The sequence below is a fragment of the Oryctolagus cuniculus genome, chromosome 4 (genome assembly GCF_051225735.1).
Source record: "Oryctolagus cuniculus isolate XC-2025 breed Fujian yellow rabbit chromosome 4, ASM5122573v1, whole genome shotgun sequence".
In the NCBI taxonomy this organism is placed as follows: domain Eukaryota; kingdom Metazoa; phylum Chordata; class Mammalia; order Lagomorpha; family Leporidae; genus Oryctolagus; species Oryctolagus cuniculus.
The window spans coordinates 445,087-462,936 of NC_142870.1; the positions used below are offsets into that span (position 1 = coordinate 445,087).

The following is a 17,850-nucleotide window of genomic DNA, read 5'->3' on the forward strand; positions in this document are numbered from 1 at the left end:
TGAGGTTTCAAAACCAAATCTGAAGCCTTAAACAGACGAGTGCAAGGAGAAGCCAGAGGCATGTGCTACAAACCGTTATATGCACCTTGTTAACTCTAGGGCAAAGGTAACTATTTATGTTCACAAGCTTCTTAGACCCTGGGAAATGCGTAGCACTTGGGATATTTTAAAGCAGATATAAACAGCATGTTAGAGATCAGGTCCCTTTAGCATCAAAATACTGCTCAGTTCAGCAGGAGGCCAGGTCTGTCCCCAGCACACCTGGGTTCCAGCCTGTCCTCCCAGGCGCACGTACCTTCCGTCTTCCCAACACTTTGCTGCTGTCATCCACACACAGGCACATTTCGTTTTTCACCAGGAGCAGTTCTGACTCCAGCTGCCTCTGGCAGACTTCGAGCACTGACATCACACTGTCTTGTCTCTGCAGCCCCGCATCCTTCAATGTCACCAGGACTTTGCCATGCTGTGACAATGTTTAGAAAGTGACAGCTGAATACATCAGAAACTCAGTTTCTGAGAACTACCACAAGGAAAGAAAGTCTTGCCACTGCCCGCTGCCCAAGGGGCTCACTCGGGGTGCCACATAGCAGGTCAGGCTGGTACATCTGAAAAGCCTCTCTTCTTTCTGTGGAACTCTGACTTTCAAATAAATAAATAAAAATCTTAAAAAGGAAAAAAAAAAAAAAAAAAAAAAACAACTCATCCAAGTCCCCCTGTTCCAGAATGGATGGGCTTAAAACACTTCACACAGGAAGTGCTTGTTAAAAGGCAAGACATTTAATTAGAAGCCAAAAACAGAAATTTAAAGAGATGTAAGCTTAAAACTGTACCAAAAAGTGAAATCCCAGCCTGATTTCACAGCGCCAGACCCTGGACAAGTCGAGGCTGACATGAGCCTCAGGCTCCTTTCTTTTCTATTTTTTTATTAATATCAGGAGAACAAATTTCATATGTACAAATATAGGAGCAGAGCTGATACTTCCCACCCGCCCCCTGCCCATGTTCCCACCCTTTCTCCTTTTCTTCTTTTAATCTTTATGTGACATGCTTTTGGTTTATTTTATAATCATAAGATTAACCCTTCAGTAAGTAATGACCTTTTTTTTAAGGCTGACTTATTTATTTGAAAAGCAGAGTTACAGGAGAAGGGGAGGGGTGAGGGGGTATATGTGTGTGTGTCTCCCATCCACTGATTCACTCCCCAGATGGCTGCAATAACCAGAGCTGGGCCAGGCTCCTTTCTTTACCAGGTCAGGAAGCCAACAATAGTAAATGCAACCTTCAACTTGTCCAGCACAGAAGGCAGGCACTAAAATTACGAGAGACAGAGGAGGAAAGTAAGGAAAACTCCATCTCTTCTGAAGAACACCCAACACCCCTGGCACAGAATGGCTGACTTCCTCAGGGTCTTCAGTTTCTGTGGGCTGCAGGAAATGAGACCTACCTGTGGGTCATGATCTGGGCCACGGGAGACTGAGGTCAGCTGCTCGAAGTCGTCATCATATGCAGTCTCTGTATCCACACAAGGGTTGGGGTGGCCCCCAGGCACCTGTGTCCAGGCTGCAGCACCATGGGCTTGCTGCTTGTCCAGCTCCCGCTGGCACCTAAGGAACCTCTGGTTCAGTGCCTGCAGCTGGCGACTGAGGCGGACACACTGTGCCCGCAGGCGCTGCAGCTCGAGAGGCTCATCCAAGGCAGCCAGGGGCTGCTGTTCCAGGGCATGGCGGAAACGGGCCACGGCTAGCAGGATGGCCTGTAGCTCAGTGCAGTGGAACGCTTTCCACTTGTTCATGGCAGCAATTTCTAAATTTCTCTCTGCAATCGTAGCTTCCTTTGCTTTTAGAACAGCCTCAAACTCCTGGATCCTGGAGGCCATGCTCTGCACCTCAGCTTCTCTGAGTGCCACACTACGCCCAAGTTCGACCAGCTGCCGAGCAGCAGCCTCTTCGGCACCCCGCAGGCGCTGCTGCACAGCCTCCAGCGCCTGGCTGTGGCCACGTTCCTGGTCAGCCAGGAGCTGGCTCAGGGCCTGCTTGGCTGCATGCGCAGCTTCAAGCTCTCCCTGTAACACAGCTGGGCCCTCTACTTGACAACAGAGGAGTTCATGCTGCAGACTGTCAGCCTGACTATCACTGACTTCATGCACCACAGGCCCCATGAGGGACAGCTCACTCTGCAGCTTCTCAATGACTTCATGGAGTTGTTCAATTTCTTCTGCTTTATCCTTCTGTAATCGCTCTTGGTTCTCTTGCAAATTTTCAATAATGGCTTTCAACTCTTCAATTTCAGAGCTTCTATCATACACAACCTGAATATAAAGCAAATTTCAGAGGACACTTTAATACATCAACTCCAAAACTTCCTTGCAACACACAGGTCAGCATGAATTCATCCTTGTAGGAGATAACTCAACAGAATGAAAAGCAAATCAACAAGCCATGTCACCAGAGGGCATGCCGATGTGGTACTCAGCTGTTCAAGGCACACCCTGGTCACACTGGTACCTCCCACTGCAGCTGCACTATGTGCTGTGTCTACCCTCACCAGGAAGCTCTAACCAGGCCACTGTTAGTCAAGGATGTGTACACCACAATGCTTTGATCACCTCTGAAAAGCTGATTTGGGGGCTGGCACTGTGGTACAGCAGGTTAAGCCTCCGCCTGCTACACTGACATCCCAAATAAGTGCCAGTTTGAGTCCCAGCTGCTCTGCTTCCGATCCAGCTCTCTGCTAATGCACCTAGGAAAGCAGTAGAAGATGGCCCAAGTGCTTGGACCCCTGCATCCACATGGGAGACCCAGAAGAATCTCCTGGCTCCTAGCTTTGCCATGGCCTACCCCAAACCATTGCAGCCATTGGGAATGAGCCAGCAGAGGCCAGATCTCTCTCTCTCTCTCTCTCTCTCTGTATGTGTGTGTATGTGTGTGTATGTGTGTCTCCCCACCTCCAATTCTGTTTTTGAAACAAATCTTAAAAAAAAAAAAAAAAAAAAAAAGCAATTTTGTTTGCAATAATGAAGACCCGGATGAGCCTTAAGCTCTTCAACACTTCTCTGCCGGCACATTTGTAGGAAGCTGGACTGGGGACAGAGTAGCAACGCAAACTGTGGTGCAATATGGAAAGTCAAGCACTGCAAGTGCAAGCTCAAGTCACTGGGCTACAACGCCAGCCACTAAACTCCATTATCTTGGTTTGTTTTCAGATTTGTTTATTTATGTGAAAGTCAGAGTTAGAGATAAAGAAAGAGGAAAAGACAAATAGAGAGACCTTCCATTAGCCTGTTCACTCCCCAGTTGGCCACAACAGCCAGGGCTGGGCCAGGCCAAAGCTAGCAGCCTGGAGCCTAGAGCTTACACTATAACACTGCCCTGTAAACTCCATTATCTTAAGATAATGTCACAATTCGTGTTTTAGCTAACGATTTTTAAACCATTCATTACAGTCTAATGCTTTGCTTCCAAAAAATTGGGAGTTCCATAAAAATCCTTGATTTCAGCATATTTCACATTATTTTAGACACAAATACAAATCTGGCCTATAGTAAAAACAAAAATTAGGGACTGGGCACTCTATTTCCAATCCAGCTTCTTACTCATGTACTTGGGATGCACAAGATGGCCCAAGTACTTAAGCACCTGCCACCCATGTGGGAAATATGGATGGAATCCCTGGTCCTTGGCTTTGGGCTGTTATGGTCATTTGGAGAGTAAACCCAAGGGTGGAAGAAATCTCTCTCTCTCTCTCTCATTTTGGTTTGAGTATCAGTGATATGCTACACTACTGCATCTGAATGCAGTAATTACACATCTGGTGGCAGGAAACTGCTAAATGAAAGGCTGGCTCCTCGCAGTGCACACTCAGCTCTATTCTGTATGCCCCTGCTGTGCACTGCACAACTCACATCGCTGTACTATACAGACAGGGAAAATATATATATATATATTTAAACACCAACTTCATTTAATTTAAATTTGAAACTGTCTTGGGGAAGTTTTACATTGAGTGAAGACATTTTTAAGGATAATTCTGTCTGGATACAACTGCTGCCTATTCACTAGACACACTGAATGCACTGGAATAAAAGGAAGCGCTCTGCAGAGCAGTCATGACCACAGCATGAGCATTAGGCTGAAAATCCGGGAGCCAGCAAAGGCGGCTCCAACGCGTCAAGCACTGAGATCCCTGAGACCAGTGCTCGAGGTGCAGCACAGCTGTAGTGCAGCAGAGCGGACGGGGAGGGTGGGCGCTGATGGAAAGGGGGCACGTCTGTGTCAAGAGCACATACACTGGGATCACACACATGCTGCAACAGGCCCTGTTCCCATCACAGTGGGCCCTAAAGGACAGTCGGTGTGACCCTCTGGGCAGGTAGTGAAGGCAAGTGGTATTTTATCTAAGAAGCATGACTTGCTCAGAAATGTGGCTCTGTGGGGTGTCTGAAGAAATGGTATCAGCAGGAAACTCAGAGGGGACAGGAAGGGGTGAGGCAACGTGGCCAAAGGACTGGCCAGGGCTGGAGTTCCTTACTAGGTGTGGAAAGATGCCCCTCAGATTCTTCCTGAACCAGACAGGTAACATGCACCTGCCTGCAGGAAACTCAAGACAGGGCAGAGGCCATCCGGTGGGAGAGTTTCCATTCTGAGCCTCTGCCCTCTGGCAGCACAGTGGCTGATGACCATGGAAGCAAAGAGGGCAACAAGGCTGTGGAGAGCAAAGACACGTTTGCAAGAGACACAGAGGAGCAGCCAGGTTCCAAGATCAGGCCCATCCACATCTCAACTCCATCCCACAGTGAGGGAAGGGACCCGCTCCCTGTGTGCACTCTCAGTCTGACCTCACCAACTACCACTAAAACAAAACCTGACGCTCCTCAAAAGCCAGAGTCCCACAGCATAATTTGCAGATACAAATCAAAATTCCTCAAAATATATGTTAAAAAAAAAAAAGGAATATATGACCAATTCTGAAAAGAGAGGGCCAGCATTGTGGCACAGTGGATTAAGCCACTGCCTACAACACCAGCATTCTATATGAGCACCAATTGGAGTCTCAGCTGCTCTGCTTCTGATCCAGCACCCTGCTAATGAGCCTGGGAAACTAGTGGAAGATGGCAAAAGTACTAGGAGAGACCCAGATGGAGTTCCAGTCTCCTGGCTTTGACCTGGTTCAGTTCTGACCGTTGCAGCCATTTGGGGAGTGAACCAGTGGACGGATAATCTCTCTCTAACTCTGCCTTTCAAATATATACATAAATCATTTTTTAAAAAGATTTGTTTAGTTATTTGAGAAGCAGAGTTACAGACAGAGAGAGGGAGAGACAGAGAGAGAGAGAGATCTTCCATCCACTGGTTCACTCCCCAAATGGCCGCAATGGCCAGGGCTGGGCCAGTCCAAAGCCAGGAGCCAGGAGCTTCTTTTGGGTCTCCCATGTGGGTGCAAGAGCCCAAGCACTTGGGCCATCTTCAGCTGATTTCCCAGGCCATAGGTGGGAGAGAGAGCCGGATCAGAAGAGGAGCAGCGGCCGGCGCCGCGGCTCACTAGGCTAATCCTCCGCCTAGCGGCGCCGGCACACCGGGTTCTAGTCCCGGTCGGGGCGCCGGATTCTGTCCCGGTTGCCCCTCTTCCAGGCCAGCCCTCTGCTGTGGCCAGGGAGTGCAGTGGAGGATGGCCCAGGTGCTTGGCCCTGCACCCCATGGGAGACCAGGAAAAGCACCTGGCTCCTGGCTCCTGCCATCGGATCAGCGCGGTGCGCCGGCCGCAGCGCGCCGGCCGCGGCGGCCATTGGAGGGTGAACCAACGGCAAAGGAAGACCTTTCTCTCTGTCTCTCTCTCTCACTGTCCACTCTGCCTGTAAAAAAAAAAAAAAAAAAAAAAAAAAAAAAAAAAAAAAAAGAAGAGGAGCAGCAGGGACACGAACCAGCACCCATACAGTATGCCAGCACCACAGGTGGAGGATTAGCTTACTATACCGCAGTGCGAGCCCCTACATAAATCTTAAAAAAAAAAAAAAAAAAAAAAAAAGAAAGAAAGAAAAGAAAGAAAGAAAAAACAACCAATGGCAACCAATCCTGAGATGACAAAGACATTGGGACAAACGAACAAGGATGTCAAAGCAATGGTACACCTGTACTCAAAGATGTAAAAACAGGGGTGATCACCATAAACAAAAAGACAGGAAGTTGTGGAAGAACAGAAACTACAAAAAGAAATGAAAATTCTGCAATAAAAATGACAGTATCTGAAATTTAAAATTCATTTAATGTGCTTAGAACTACATTATCTGTGACAAAGTCCACGGAGTCAGAGAAAGAGAAAGAAAAAATTATTTTTTTAAAAAATGGAGATGGCCTCAAATATCTGTAGGACAATGAGGGCATTTTTGTAATTGGGCCTGCAGAAAAAGAGAAAATCACATAAGAAAAAATACTTAAATAAATAGCCACAAATTTCCCAACAGGAAACTAATTCAAATACCCTATAAATAATTAGTAAGAAAACACAATCTATAATCATTTAATCCCAATGAAGAGTTCACCAAGCCAACTGGTGCCACTGAACAATTCTACTCAATATAACACAAGAGGATGCAACAACTGATTCAATGAAGCCAGCAGCTGCGGGACAACACTCAGATACAGACAACTGTGGACCAAAGTTCCTAACAAAGACAGAGGCACAGCTTCTCACAGAAGGTAAGTGAAATCCAGCAACACATGGAAAGAATTATAAACCCTAACCAAACTGGGGCTGTTCCAGGGAGAAAAAGCTGTCCATATTTGAAAACTCATAAAAGTAACAGTAACAGAAGAAAGCAGCAGTCATACAGCTGCACTGACTGATGCAGAAACACCTAACAAAACCCAACACAGAGCCAACACGCCATCCAGACTGAGGGAGACCGGAAACTGTGTGGCCACATGAGCCACGGCCACAGCCGCATCAGCATACACCAGAAGCACCCAGGAGGCCGAGGTAATGCGGGTGGCGTGCATCACCACAGGAGCAACTTTGACAAATATCACCCAGGTTACTTCGGGAAACTTGGTATGAGGCATTATCACTTAAAGAGGAACCAGAGCTACTGCCCAGCTGTCAACCTTGGTAAGCTGTGGACGTTGGTCAGTGAGCAGACACGGGTAAATACTGCCAAGAACAAGACTGGAGCTGCTCCCATCATTGATGTGGTGTGGTCGGGCTATTACAAAGTTCTGGGAAAGCGGAAGCTCCCAAAGCAGCCTGTCATCATGAAGGCCCAATTCTTCAGCAGAAGGGCTGAGGAGAAGATTAAGGGCGTAGGGGGAGCCTGTGTCTTGGTGGCTTGACGCCACACGGTTCATTAAAATGCTAGCAAATGCTTAAAAAAAAAAAAAAAGAATGCAATTCTCACTCGCAGAAAACAAGGAATACAGAATGTCCTCAACTAAAAAAAGGACCTCCTTCAAAAGCCAAAACCTAACCTCACATTTGATGGTGGAGACTGAATGCGGAAGCTCTAGCTAGCTCAACAAAGAAAGACATCGGCCGGCACCCCGGCTCACTAGGCTAATCCTCTGCCTTGCAGCGCTGGCACACAGGCTTCTAGTCCCGGTCGGGGCGCCGGATTCTGTCCCAGTTGCCCCTCTTCCAGGCCAGCTCTCTGCTATGGCCCGGGAGTGCAGTGGAGTATGGCCCAAGTCCTTGGGCCCTGCACCCCATGGGAGACCAGGATAAGTACCTGGCTCCTGCCACCGGATCAGCGCGGTGCGCCGGCCGCAGCGCGCCGGCCGCGGCGGCCATTGGAGGGTGAACCAACGGCAAAGGAAGACCTTTCTCTCTGTCTCTCTCTCTCACTGTCCACTCTGCCTGTCAAACAAAATAAAAATAAATAAAAAAAATTAAAAAAAAAAAAAAAGACAGACATCTAGCAGCACACAGATTGGAAAGATGAATATTAGACTGTCCCTTTTTGCAGATGACAAGATAATCTACATGGAAAATCCCAGGAAATTTTTTAAAAAGCTCCTATAGTAAATTTATCAAGAAACAGTATAATACACAAAAATTAAGTATAATTCTATATACTATCAATGAACAATTAGTATTCAAGAGGAAATATACCATTTAAGGTAACAGCACTACAATAAAACAAAATATGTAGATAAAAATCTCACAAAATAGATGAAGAATATCCCAGTTGAAAACTATGAAACACCAAAGACAGGAATAAAAAGGCAACCAAACAAGCAGAAGAACACTATATTCATGTCCCGGTGGTTAAGTTGCCCTTGAACATCTGCATCCATTATCAGAGTGACTTGCTTGAGTCCTGGCTCCTCTGCTTGTGATTACTGCCTCCTGCTAATGTGCACCCTGGGAGACAGCAGGCAACGACGCAAGTAGTTGGGTCCCTGCCACCCATGTCGAGACCTAAAATGAGTTCCTGGCTCCTGGCTTCAGAAACTAGAAAAGTGTAAAATTTTCCAACTCATTTTATGAAACCAGCAGGACCTTTATACCAAAACCTGATAAAATATTATAACAAGAGCTATTACAGGTAAATAGCCCTCATGAACATGGATGCAAAAACTTTTAGCAAAATAATATTAAGCCAAATCCAACAACATATTCAATATATTAAAAGGGTAGTCCATTTGACCTAGCATTTAACATGGCACTTGTGATGCCCACCAACCCACAATGAAGCCCCTGGTTTGAGTCCAGCACTCTCCTAGTACATACACTGAGAGCCAGCAGGTGACGGCCCAAGTACTTGGGTCTCGCCTCCCATGAGGGTGATCCAGACTGAGTTCCAGGCTCTGGCTTTGGCCTGGCCCAGCCCCAACTACTGCAGGCTATTAGGGAATGCACTCGAAGACGGAAGATCTCTGTCTCTCCCTGTCATTCTGCCTTCCAAGGAAATATTAACCTATTATGAAAAACAAAAACAAGAAAACACCTAATGGAATTATCTCAAGGATGGCTGGACAGAGCTAATGATCTTTTTGAGACAGGCAGAGAGAGATGGAGAGATGCAGAGATGCAGAGAGGGAGAGGAAGAGAGAGAGAGAGGGAGGGAGGGAGGGGGAGGGGGCACTCCCATGTGCTCATTCTGGGGCCAGAACCAGGAGCCAGGAACTCAATCCAGGTCTCCTATTTGGGTGGCAGGGAACACAATTACTTGAACCACCACTGCTAGCTCCTCCCAAATTCTGCAATGGTAGAGAACCTGAGTTGGAGTCCAGGGCCAGGAATTGAGCCCAAGCACTCTGATGTGTGATACAGACATCCTAACTGCCAGACTAAACATCCGCTCCTTTTCCCGGAGATGCTGAAGTATCCTCAAACAAGAACATATCAAGGTAACATTTTGATGCGTGTGTGTGCATGTGTGTAAGTATGTACAGTGAATACTTTCAAGTTTGTGTTACCTCAGCTCAATTTTCAAATGTCAAGTTTAACATTCTCATACCAGATGAGGGCTCAGTCACCTCTGACCCAGTTTTCCATATGACACTCACGCGGACACCACGCCTTACCAGCTTGGCTCCAGCCCAGGGACACAGAAATATTTCAGAGCGTGCTGAGTATCACCCCTCCCATCCCAGGATCTGTAAAGATTGGAAAAAGCCTGAAATTTCTGCATTGTGGTTGTCACTGAAGTCACACCTGCAATCTGACCCCTAAAAAGAACTCTGCAGGTACCCTCCCAATGGTTGCTGACAACTGCAGCTACCAGCCGAGCAGAGGCAAAAACACTCGGAGTCACTCAAAGCCGAGTGTGCTTTGCCTCGTGTGCATCCTCACAGCAAACAACTAACCAGATGATAAACTTTTCCAATCTACTTTATGATAGTTTTAAAAACTAAAGTACTGAAAAATGAACTTTTTAAAATTATTTATTTAGTTAATTTACTTATTTGAAAGGCAATTTACTTATTTGAAAGGCAGAGAGGCTGACGCTATGGCTTAGCAGATAAAGCTGCCACCTATAGTGCCAGCATCCCATATGGGCACCAGATCGAGTCCGGGCTGCTCCACTTCTGACCCAGCTCTCTGCTATGGCCTGGGAAAGCAGTGGAAGATGACCCAAGTCCTTAGGACCCTGCACCCATGTGGGAGACCCAGAAGAAGCTCCTGGCTCCTGGCTTCAGATTGGTGCAGCTCCAGCCATGCGGCAAATTGGGGAGTGAACCAGTGAATGGAAGAACTATCTTTCTGCCTCTCCTTTGCTCTGTGTACCGCTGACTTTCAAATCAATCAATCAATAAATCCTTCCAAAAAAAAAAAAAAAAAAAAAACCTTGAAATACATTCTTTTAAAAAAATAAAAGAAAAAGAAAAAAGAAAGGCAAAGAGAGACACACTGAGAGACCTCAGATGCCTTTGATAGCCAGGCCTTGGCCAGACCAAAGATGGGAAACTGGAATTCAATCCGCGTCCTCCACATGGCTGGAAGGGAGCCAAGTACTTCAGCAACATTCACTGACGCCCAGAGTGTGCATTAGCAGGAAGCTGCAGTGGAAGGCAGTGTTGGAACTCGAACTCAGACATTCTGATATGGGATGCAAGCCTCACAACCAACATCCTAACCACTGCGCCAATGCCCACCCCTAAAGAACTGACTTAACAAAAGATGTGTAGCACCTCTTGATTAAGAAGTGTAGAACAAGGCAACAGCAAATGATAAAATTAAAGAAGCATCACTAACCCTGGTATCAGACTCAGCAGCAGAGGAACATGGAGAGTAAGGCAGAGGAACAACAAGGGGTCACCAGAGAGCGCAGGGCACAAACAAGGGATGGTGAGGCGGCCCAGGTGGAGAGAAGGGCTTGGTTTCCCATCAAACCTCAGAGATATTCTGATTCAGGGAGATGAAAATCTTCACCAGGGGTGGGTTTTTGGCTCAGCAGTTAGACTACTTGAGACACCTGCATCCCATATCAGAGTGTCTGGGTTCGAATCCCAGCTCTTCTTCTGATTCCTGCTTTCTACCAATGCACACCATGGGAGACAGCAGGTGATGGCTCAAGAACTTAGGTCCCTAGCTCCCACCAGCTGTTGTGAGCACCTAGAGAATGAGTCAGAAGATGAAAGATCTCTCTCTCTCTCTGCTTCTCTGCCTTTTGAATACAATTAAAATATATATATATTTTTTAAATCTTAAGTGATGGGGCTGGCACTGTGGTGCAGTGGGTTGACGTCCTGGCCTGAGGCACCAGCATCCCATATGGACACCAGTTTGAGTCCTGGCTGCTCCACTTTCAATTCAGCTCTCTGCTATGGCCTGGGAAAGCAATAGAAGATGGACCAAGTCCTTGGGCCCCTGCACCCACGTGGGAGACCCGGAGGAAGCTCCTGGCTTTGAATCAGCGCAGCTCCTGCTGTTGTGGCCAACTGGGGAGTGAACCATCAGATGGAGGATCTCTCTCTCTGCCTCTCCTTCTCTCTCTGTAACTCCGACTTTCAAATAAATAAAAAATTAAAAAAAAAATCTTTAGTGACATGAAAAGTCAGAAAACCCCAAATATGATTTTCTTCAAAGAATTAGAAATCCAGTAAAGTTCAGCCCTTTAAATTAAATTTTAGTTATGTTTATATAAAGCAACACATGAAAACTGTCTACACCTTAACAAAAAAAATCGGAATTATAGAAAAAAGATGCATGGATTTACATATATCTATAAATGAACAAAAATCTTAAAGGATTAATATTCTCTTTTTTTTGACAGGCAGAGTGATAGAGATAGAAACAGAGAGAAAGGTCTTTCTTCTGTTGGTTCGCCTCCCAAATGGCTGCTATAGCCGGCGCGCTGCACCAATCTGAAGCCAGGAGCCAGGTGCTTCCTCCCAGTCTCACATGCGGGTGCAGGGCCCAAGCACTTGGGCCATCCTCCACTGCACTCCCGGGCCACAGCAGAGAACTGGACTGGAAGAGGAGCAACTGGGACAGGACCGGCACCCTGACCGGGACTAGAACCTGGGGTGCCGGCGCCGCAGGTGGAGGATTAGCCTAGTGAGCATGGCGCCGGCCAGGATTTCTATTCTTAATGTGACTGAAATATTGTCCTTACATAACTACTTTTAACACGCTTTTCATTATATAAAATTCTACTCATATGGCAAATTCTAGAGCACTAAAGACAAATAAAACATACATTCCTCTTTTAAAAAATAAATCACTGGTTTTAAAAGCATTCCTCAAAATAACAGAACAGCATATTTTAAAATATTCCCAAGTATAGCAGACACCAACATGGAATGTGAGTATCCAACAGCCTCTGTCACTAGGAAATCTGGAGATATAAAAACTGAAGATTAAACTTCTTTTTACTCCTAAAGCCCCCACCATCCTCAACCTCTCCCAAAATTAAGAAAAGTGTCATGAATTTTATGTGAGGAGACAAATGTGTGTGGATCGCTTCCACAAACCACTGAGAAGGGCATGCCAGAGATGCAGTTGTGGCCAGGGCGAGAGAAAGAGCCACGACTGCGCAGGAGGGCTCACCTTGCTGGGAGCTTCACTTTCCACCCCACACTGCTGCACTGGGGGCGGCTCACTCGCACCTCGGGTGCCATCCCTTTCTTCCTCGTGCAGAATCACCTGTGCAAATGGGAAAAGCAACAGCTATGCTGACGAGGAAGCGCAAAGAGTGCCAGCAGGGGAAACGACTCCCGAGCTGGCAGACACGAACTGCTGTCTTAATCATACACACCTGTGGTTTCCAATATGCGACCTGAAATGCAATTTGAGAATGTTTTTCTATTAAAAACGTGTCAGTCTGGCGCCAGCACTATGGTGTATCAGGTTAAACCTCTACACTAGCATCACATATGGGTACCAGTGTGTCCTGGCTGCTCATCTTCCAATCCAGCTCTCTGCTAATGGCCTGAAAAAACAGTGGAAGATGGCCCAAGCACTTGAGCCCCTGCACCCACTTGGGAGGCCTGGAAGAAGCTCCTGGCTCCTGGATTCAGCCTGGCCCAGCCCTGGCTGTGGTGGCCATTTGGAAAATGAACCAGCAGATGGAAGATCTCTCCTATCTCTCTCTATCTCTCCTTCTCTATGTAACTTTGTCTCTCAAATAAATAAATCTTTTAAAAAAATATAGCAGTTTGCCTTTCACAATCTATTATTGTATTTCTCTTAGCAATCTGTCTCAAAGTCATCACCAAAGAAGAGGCAATGGGTGCTCCTGCCCAGTTCTCAGTCAATCAAGGAAGCACTCACCCTGAAAGGACAACCAGCTGGACAGCCGGATTTAGAGTTCCTCTCCCACCCAAGATATTTCAAAAGCGGTTCACGTGAAGAAACAGCATGGCCTACAAGCCTCACCAGTGGTGGGCCTGTGGTGCCAGCACGGCCACTGTGCAGTGTGTGTCAAAGCTGTCCTGCCACCTAGATTATCTTCCTAGAGGTTGCTTTCCTTTCCAAAAGCATAACTACACACAAACGTTAGAAAGATCTGAAACTGCTTATGCTATCATGCCGGGGAGGGGGACAAGCGACAATCTGCTCCCAGTCACCTCTTCCAGGACGTCACAGCCCCTGAGGCCTGAGTAAGGATGTGGCTTCCCCCTCTCGGTTCCTGTCATTAGGGGCGTGCTTCTCTGGCAATGCTATTCCAGCAGAGACCCTCAGAAGACCTGACTGCCAGGGTTACAAACAGGAAGCAGAGTTTGGGTGGGGTCACTGCCTGGGAATTCCCAGGAAGCTGCTTCTGCACACACTGCAAGGTGCCCAGATGCAGACTGCCCGCATGGACCCAACTTCCACCCTCCTGTGAAGGCTCCTGTGCGTCTTGTGGGGGCCCAGTGCTGACATCATCAGCACAGACATGGATTTACCTGTAGGCTGTCATTCTCTTCTTGACGCTCTCTGAGGCTGGCAGCAGTACGGTTGTTCTGCACATCTAATTTTAAGTTCAGATGTAGTATTTCTTCATTTTTACTCATTAAGTCATCTTTAATCTTTTCTAGCTGTTCTTTTAATTCCAAAACCTTTCATTAAAAAAGTATGGAAAATTATCTAATATTCTAAATGACATAATAATTACTAAAATAGCTGTGGAAGATTTAAAACGACATGCCAAAACCAGTTATGATTATACTACACTCACATAAAAATGAAAAAATTACGAAGCATATACAATAGTTACAAACCTACCGGCTGTTTCTCTGCACATCTGGCCATCAGCAGACACTGTGAGCTGAGCCGGGCAGCGCCCGTCACACAGCCTGCTGCACACTCACCTCGCTTTCCCGCTGCAGCAGTGCCCTCTGTGCCGCCTCTAACTGCAGTCCAGCCTGCTCAGAAGGGCAACAGAGCGGCGGCACAGGCCTGCTCCCTGCATCTGGCTCAGAGTGCAATGCGCACACAAACAGGCAGGTACTCGTCTGCTGCTCCTTTAGTGCCTCTTTATCCTGTTTAAGAGAAAATGAAACTTAGTTTAGGCAAGTATTTAAGCAATCAGGGACCTCAAACTGCTGTCTACCAAAATATAAGCCATGCTCAGCTCTTCTGGAAGCCCGGCGAGAGCCCTTGCAGTCAGCAAGTCACCGGCAGCACATGAGGACAGAGACAGCCTCTCCAGCCAGCCCCACCACGGTGTGCTTCCTTGATTAGTCAACAAGGTAAAGTGTTCCCCACATTGTTAAACAATTTTTAAAAACTGTTTGTTCTGTACCTGGCACTAATCAGCTGAGTGAATGCTGCTAAAAGAAATCACAGAGGAACCAGTTCTCCAGCAAAAGCCATTACCAAGACACAGGTTAGACAGGAAGGGTGGGTGACAAGGCAGTGCTGTGGTGCCCTCCGAGGAGAGGGAACTAGAACACACCACGTTGTCAGGGAAGCACCAGGCTTCGTTTAACAGCTGTCATCAGCACTGGCAGCAATCAGTAACACCCGACAAACACTCTCCTCCCTGAAGCAGGATTTGTGCAAGACCAAACTGCTATTGTAAAATAAGACTTTTCACTGAGCCTCGCCATTCAGGTAACCTTTAACCCTCAGTGACACGAGTACACGGAGAGCCAGCAGGTCAATTCCTTGTAGCTCAGAGGGCACAGCTGCTTCCTGGAAAGCAGCCGCCCTCCCAGTCCAGCAGGCTCCCTTCTCCGCATTCACACTTAAGCTTCAGAGGTGAATAAAGACACAAAGCATCACAGACACCTAACGCCAAGCTGAGACATGAAACTATCACTGGGTAGCTAACACAAATCAAAATAATTCTAACTAGCTCCAAATATTTAACAATTTTTTAAGCCTAAGATGTTATTTATTTTATGAAATTACTAGGTATAAATTCAGAGTATTTATGAGATAAAGAAATATAAAATTGGCATAAAACGTGAGTAACCAAAGCACCCCCAGAGAGGTCAGAGTGAAGCTGCTATTGAGCCCAAGAGTGTCTGGCTGGCCCCAGCAGTGTGTGTTTCTGGTGCAGGCTCAGTGGGTCAAGTGGTAAGGGAAGACCCCGCCTACCCCTGCCCCACCCAGCAGCACAGAGCGAACCCAAGGAGATGAGCGTGCAAACAGCATCCACACGCTTAGCCTCCTCACTACAACACGAGGCTTTACCTGTTCTAACTCTTTCACAGTCTTCTTCTGTCTTTCCAACTCTTCCTGGAGCTGCAGCACTTTTCTCCTGGAGCTGGCATTTGCCTCTTCCAAACGCTTGATTTCTTCTCCCTGGATCAACACTTGTCTGTCTGCTGACTCTTTCTTTATAGCCAATTCATTAAATCCATCTGATTTTTCTCTCAACTTTTCTAGTAATGATTCAATCTAGAAAACAAAACATGCTTGAGAAATATAACAGTTAAAGAAAACCCACTTCCCACATTAAAGCAACTGGCAGAGAGAAAATAAATGCCTCGGTTGCACAGTGAAACATGAGGACAGAACAAGGTTCAGTGTGTAAGAAGGGCATTCCATCTTACACGTAAAAATAATAATATAAAACTTATCAGTAAAATTTTGACAGGAAGGAATGGAATACTACCCAGCAATAAAAAAGAATGAACTAAGCATACAGGCAACAACATCGTGATTAAGAATTAGGCTGAGTGAACAATGCCATTTCTGACGGTCGTCATGCACAGGAATCCATTTATACAACATCCCTGAAACAGAGGACAGGATGGTGGCTGCCAGGGTTAAGAGGTGTGGCTCTAAGAAGACAACTGAGGGGCCCTGGGGGCTGGGACACCCGGAACCTTCAAGGATCCCTGTTCACCAGGGTGGTAGGCGCTGATGGCAGTTCTTCAAGGTGTGGCCACAGGGATTTCTGAATCTTGCTTCTACATTACTTCAAATAAGTTTAACTCAAAAAGAGAACAAGCAAATCAACTACGGAAGCAAAGAGCTAGAGCTGCAAACAAAAGCAGGGGGGAGAGGAACAGGGCCGAGCACACCGCCCCTCCCCACCCAGCTACGCAGAGTGGGAGGAGCTGCAGCCCCAATGGCAAGCATGAACTTCCCTCTGCACAGGAAGGACCCGAGCACCGGCAGGGGCTGTCCATCGTACCTCTTCATCCAGTTGGGCACGCTGTTGTTTTCACGTACATGGAAGGCAAAAATTTAAAGAAAAAAATCTTAGAAACACCACAAAGAATGGCTACCCACAGGCAGGGCACACACAGGGCTGACCTACCCAGCTGTCCCGGGGGCCCGGGGGCTGTGGCTTGGCTGCCTGGCGCAGCTGCAACTCCAGTCTGTCAATCTCCTGCTGGAACTCCTCACGCTCATGCTCCCGCTCTGCGGCCTGTTCCTGCAGTGAGGGGCAGCGCACCAAGACGACTGTGCTGAAGCAACTGCCAGACACAGCCTGGTCTCCACCAGCCTACAGACCTGCATGGCCAAGGACGCAACTTCCCCAGCACCCAGTAACAAGGACTCCAGTGTGCCCTGTCATAGCCATTTTTACAACATGGAACTCACTGAAGAACAGCAGCCCTTGAGACGTAGACAGGGTAGGTTTTGACACTCTGGTACTGTGTGAAGCTCCTGGGCAGGGAAGCAAGAGCAGGCCACACAGACCACACAGGACACAGAACGGCTTGACTGCTGGATTCGTCTGCCAGGACCACACGCAGGAGGGTGATCCCCAGCAGACAAGGAGACACAAGCTGGCCCAATGGCCTGGAAAGGAGTTCAGGTGTCATGGTGAGCTGCAGTGATGCAAGCAGAACACACACAGGACTCTTACATCCATGAACTGCCGCTGGCTCCGCAGATGCTTGTCCAGAGCGGCCATCTCCTGCTTCAGGGCGGCGACCTCCTCGGCCTGCCTAGCGCAGCCTCGGTGCTGAGCGAGCTGCTCCTCTAACTCCAACTCCAGTGTCCCCATCTGGGCAAGCAGGGCCTCACGGTCCTTCTCAGCCTGCTTCCTGGTCTCCAACTGCTCCCTGGTTAGGTATTCAACTTCCTTCCGCAGAGCTAATGATGCAAAAAAAAAAAAAACACAACAACACACACACACACATGGAGGACCCAGGCAACTTAGCACAGAGAGCAGCAGGCCAGGAACACGAAGCATGCATTTCCTGACGGCGAGCATGGATGGACCAGTGCCAGACCTCAACTGCAACTGAATGTGGGCACCCTGCTCTGCATGGGCAATCCACGGAGACAGACATGCCTCACCCATATCCCCATCACACACCGAGCCCACACCTAGCATAGCCACACTCAGTCAAACACCAGCTGAAAATAAAGACAGATTAAGTTTGGGATGAGGGGAGACACATCTTTTAAATGTGTCTTTTAAAACTCACTAAAATAGGTTTAAAGCCTGAGAAGAGGGTACAGACATTTGGCAGAGTGGTAAAACGCTGCTTAGGACACTCACATCCCATATCAAAGTGCCTG

At 47.4% G+C, this 17,850-nt stretch overlaps 1 protein-coding gene and 1 pseudogene across 25 annotated transcripts in view; one reads left to right on the plus strand and one right to left on the minus strand.

The window, feature by feature from the left end:
- PCNT (pericentrin) overlaps nucleotides 1–17,850 on the minus strand; it is a 160,909-nt gene that overhangs the window by 57,256 nt on the left and 85,803 nt on the right. For 18 of the 24 annotated variants that reach the window (XR_016232182.1, XR_016232183.1, XM_008267246.5 and 15 more), the window contains 9 exons: nucleotides 17,189–17,418; nucleotides 16,634–16,750; nucleotides 16,508–16,528; nucleotides 15,559–15,765; nucleotides 14,229–14,399; nucleotides 13,824–13,976; nucleotides 12,484–12,579; nucleotides 1,445–2,308; nucleotides 296–463 (listed from right to left, as the gene is read on the minus strand). Coding sequence is in view for 22 of the 24 variants with exons in the window: in XM_008267246.5 (XP_008265468.3) it covers nucleotides 296–463; nucleotides 1,445–2,308; nucleotides 12,484–12,579; nucleotides 13,824–13,976; nucleotides 14,229–14,399; nucleotides 15,559–15,765; nucleotides 16,508–16,528; nucleotides 16,634–16,750; nucleotides 17,189–17,418 (2,027 nt within the window). In the remaining 2 variants the exon portion in view is untranslated. The remainder of the gene's footprint in view (nucleotides 1–295; nucleotides 464–1,444; nucleotides 2,309–12,483; nucleotides 12,580–13,823; nucleotides 13,977–14,228; nucleotides 14,400–15,558; nucleotides 15,766–16,507; nucleotides 16,529–16,633; nucleotides 16,751–17,188; nucleotides 17,419–17,850) is intronic. The other 6 variants (XM_089330409.1, XM_089330404.1, XM_089330403.1 and 3 more) reach the window with 2 other exon arrangements.
- Nucleotides 6,845–7,841, plus strand: LOC103350652 (large ribosomal subunit protein uL15 pseudogene; annotated as a pseudogene). Its single transcript, XR_016232189.1, has one exon. The product of XR_016232189.1 is annotated as a large ribosomal subunit protein uL15 pseudogene (transcript).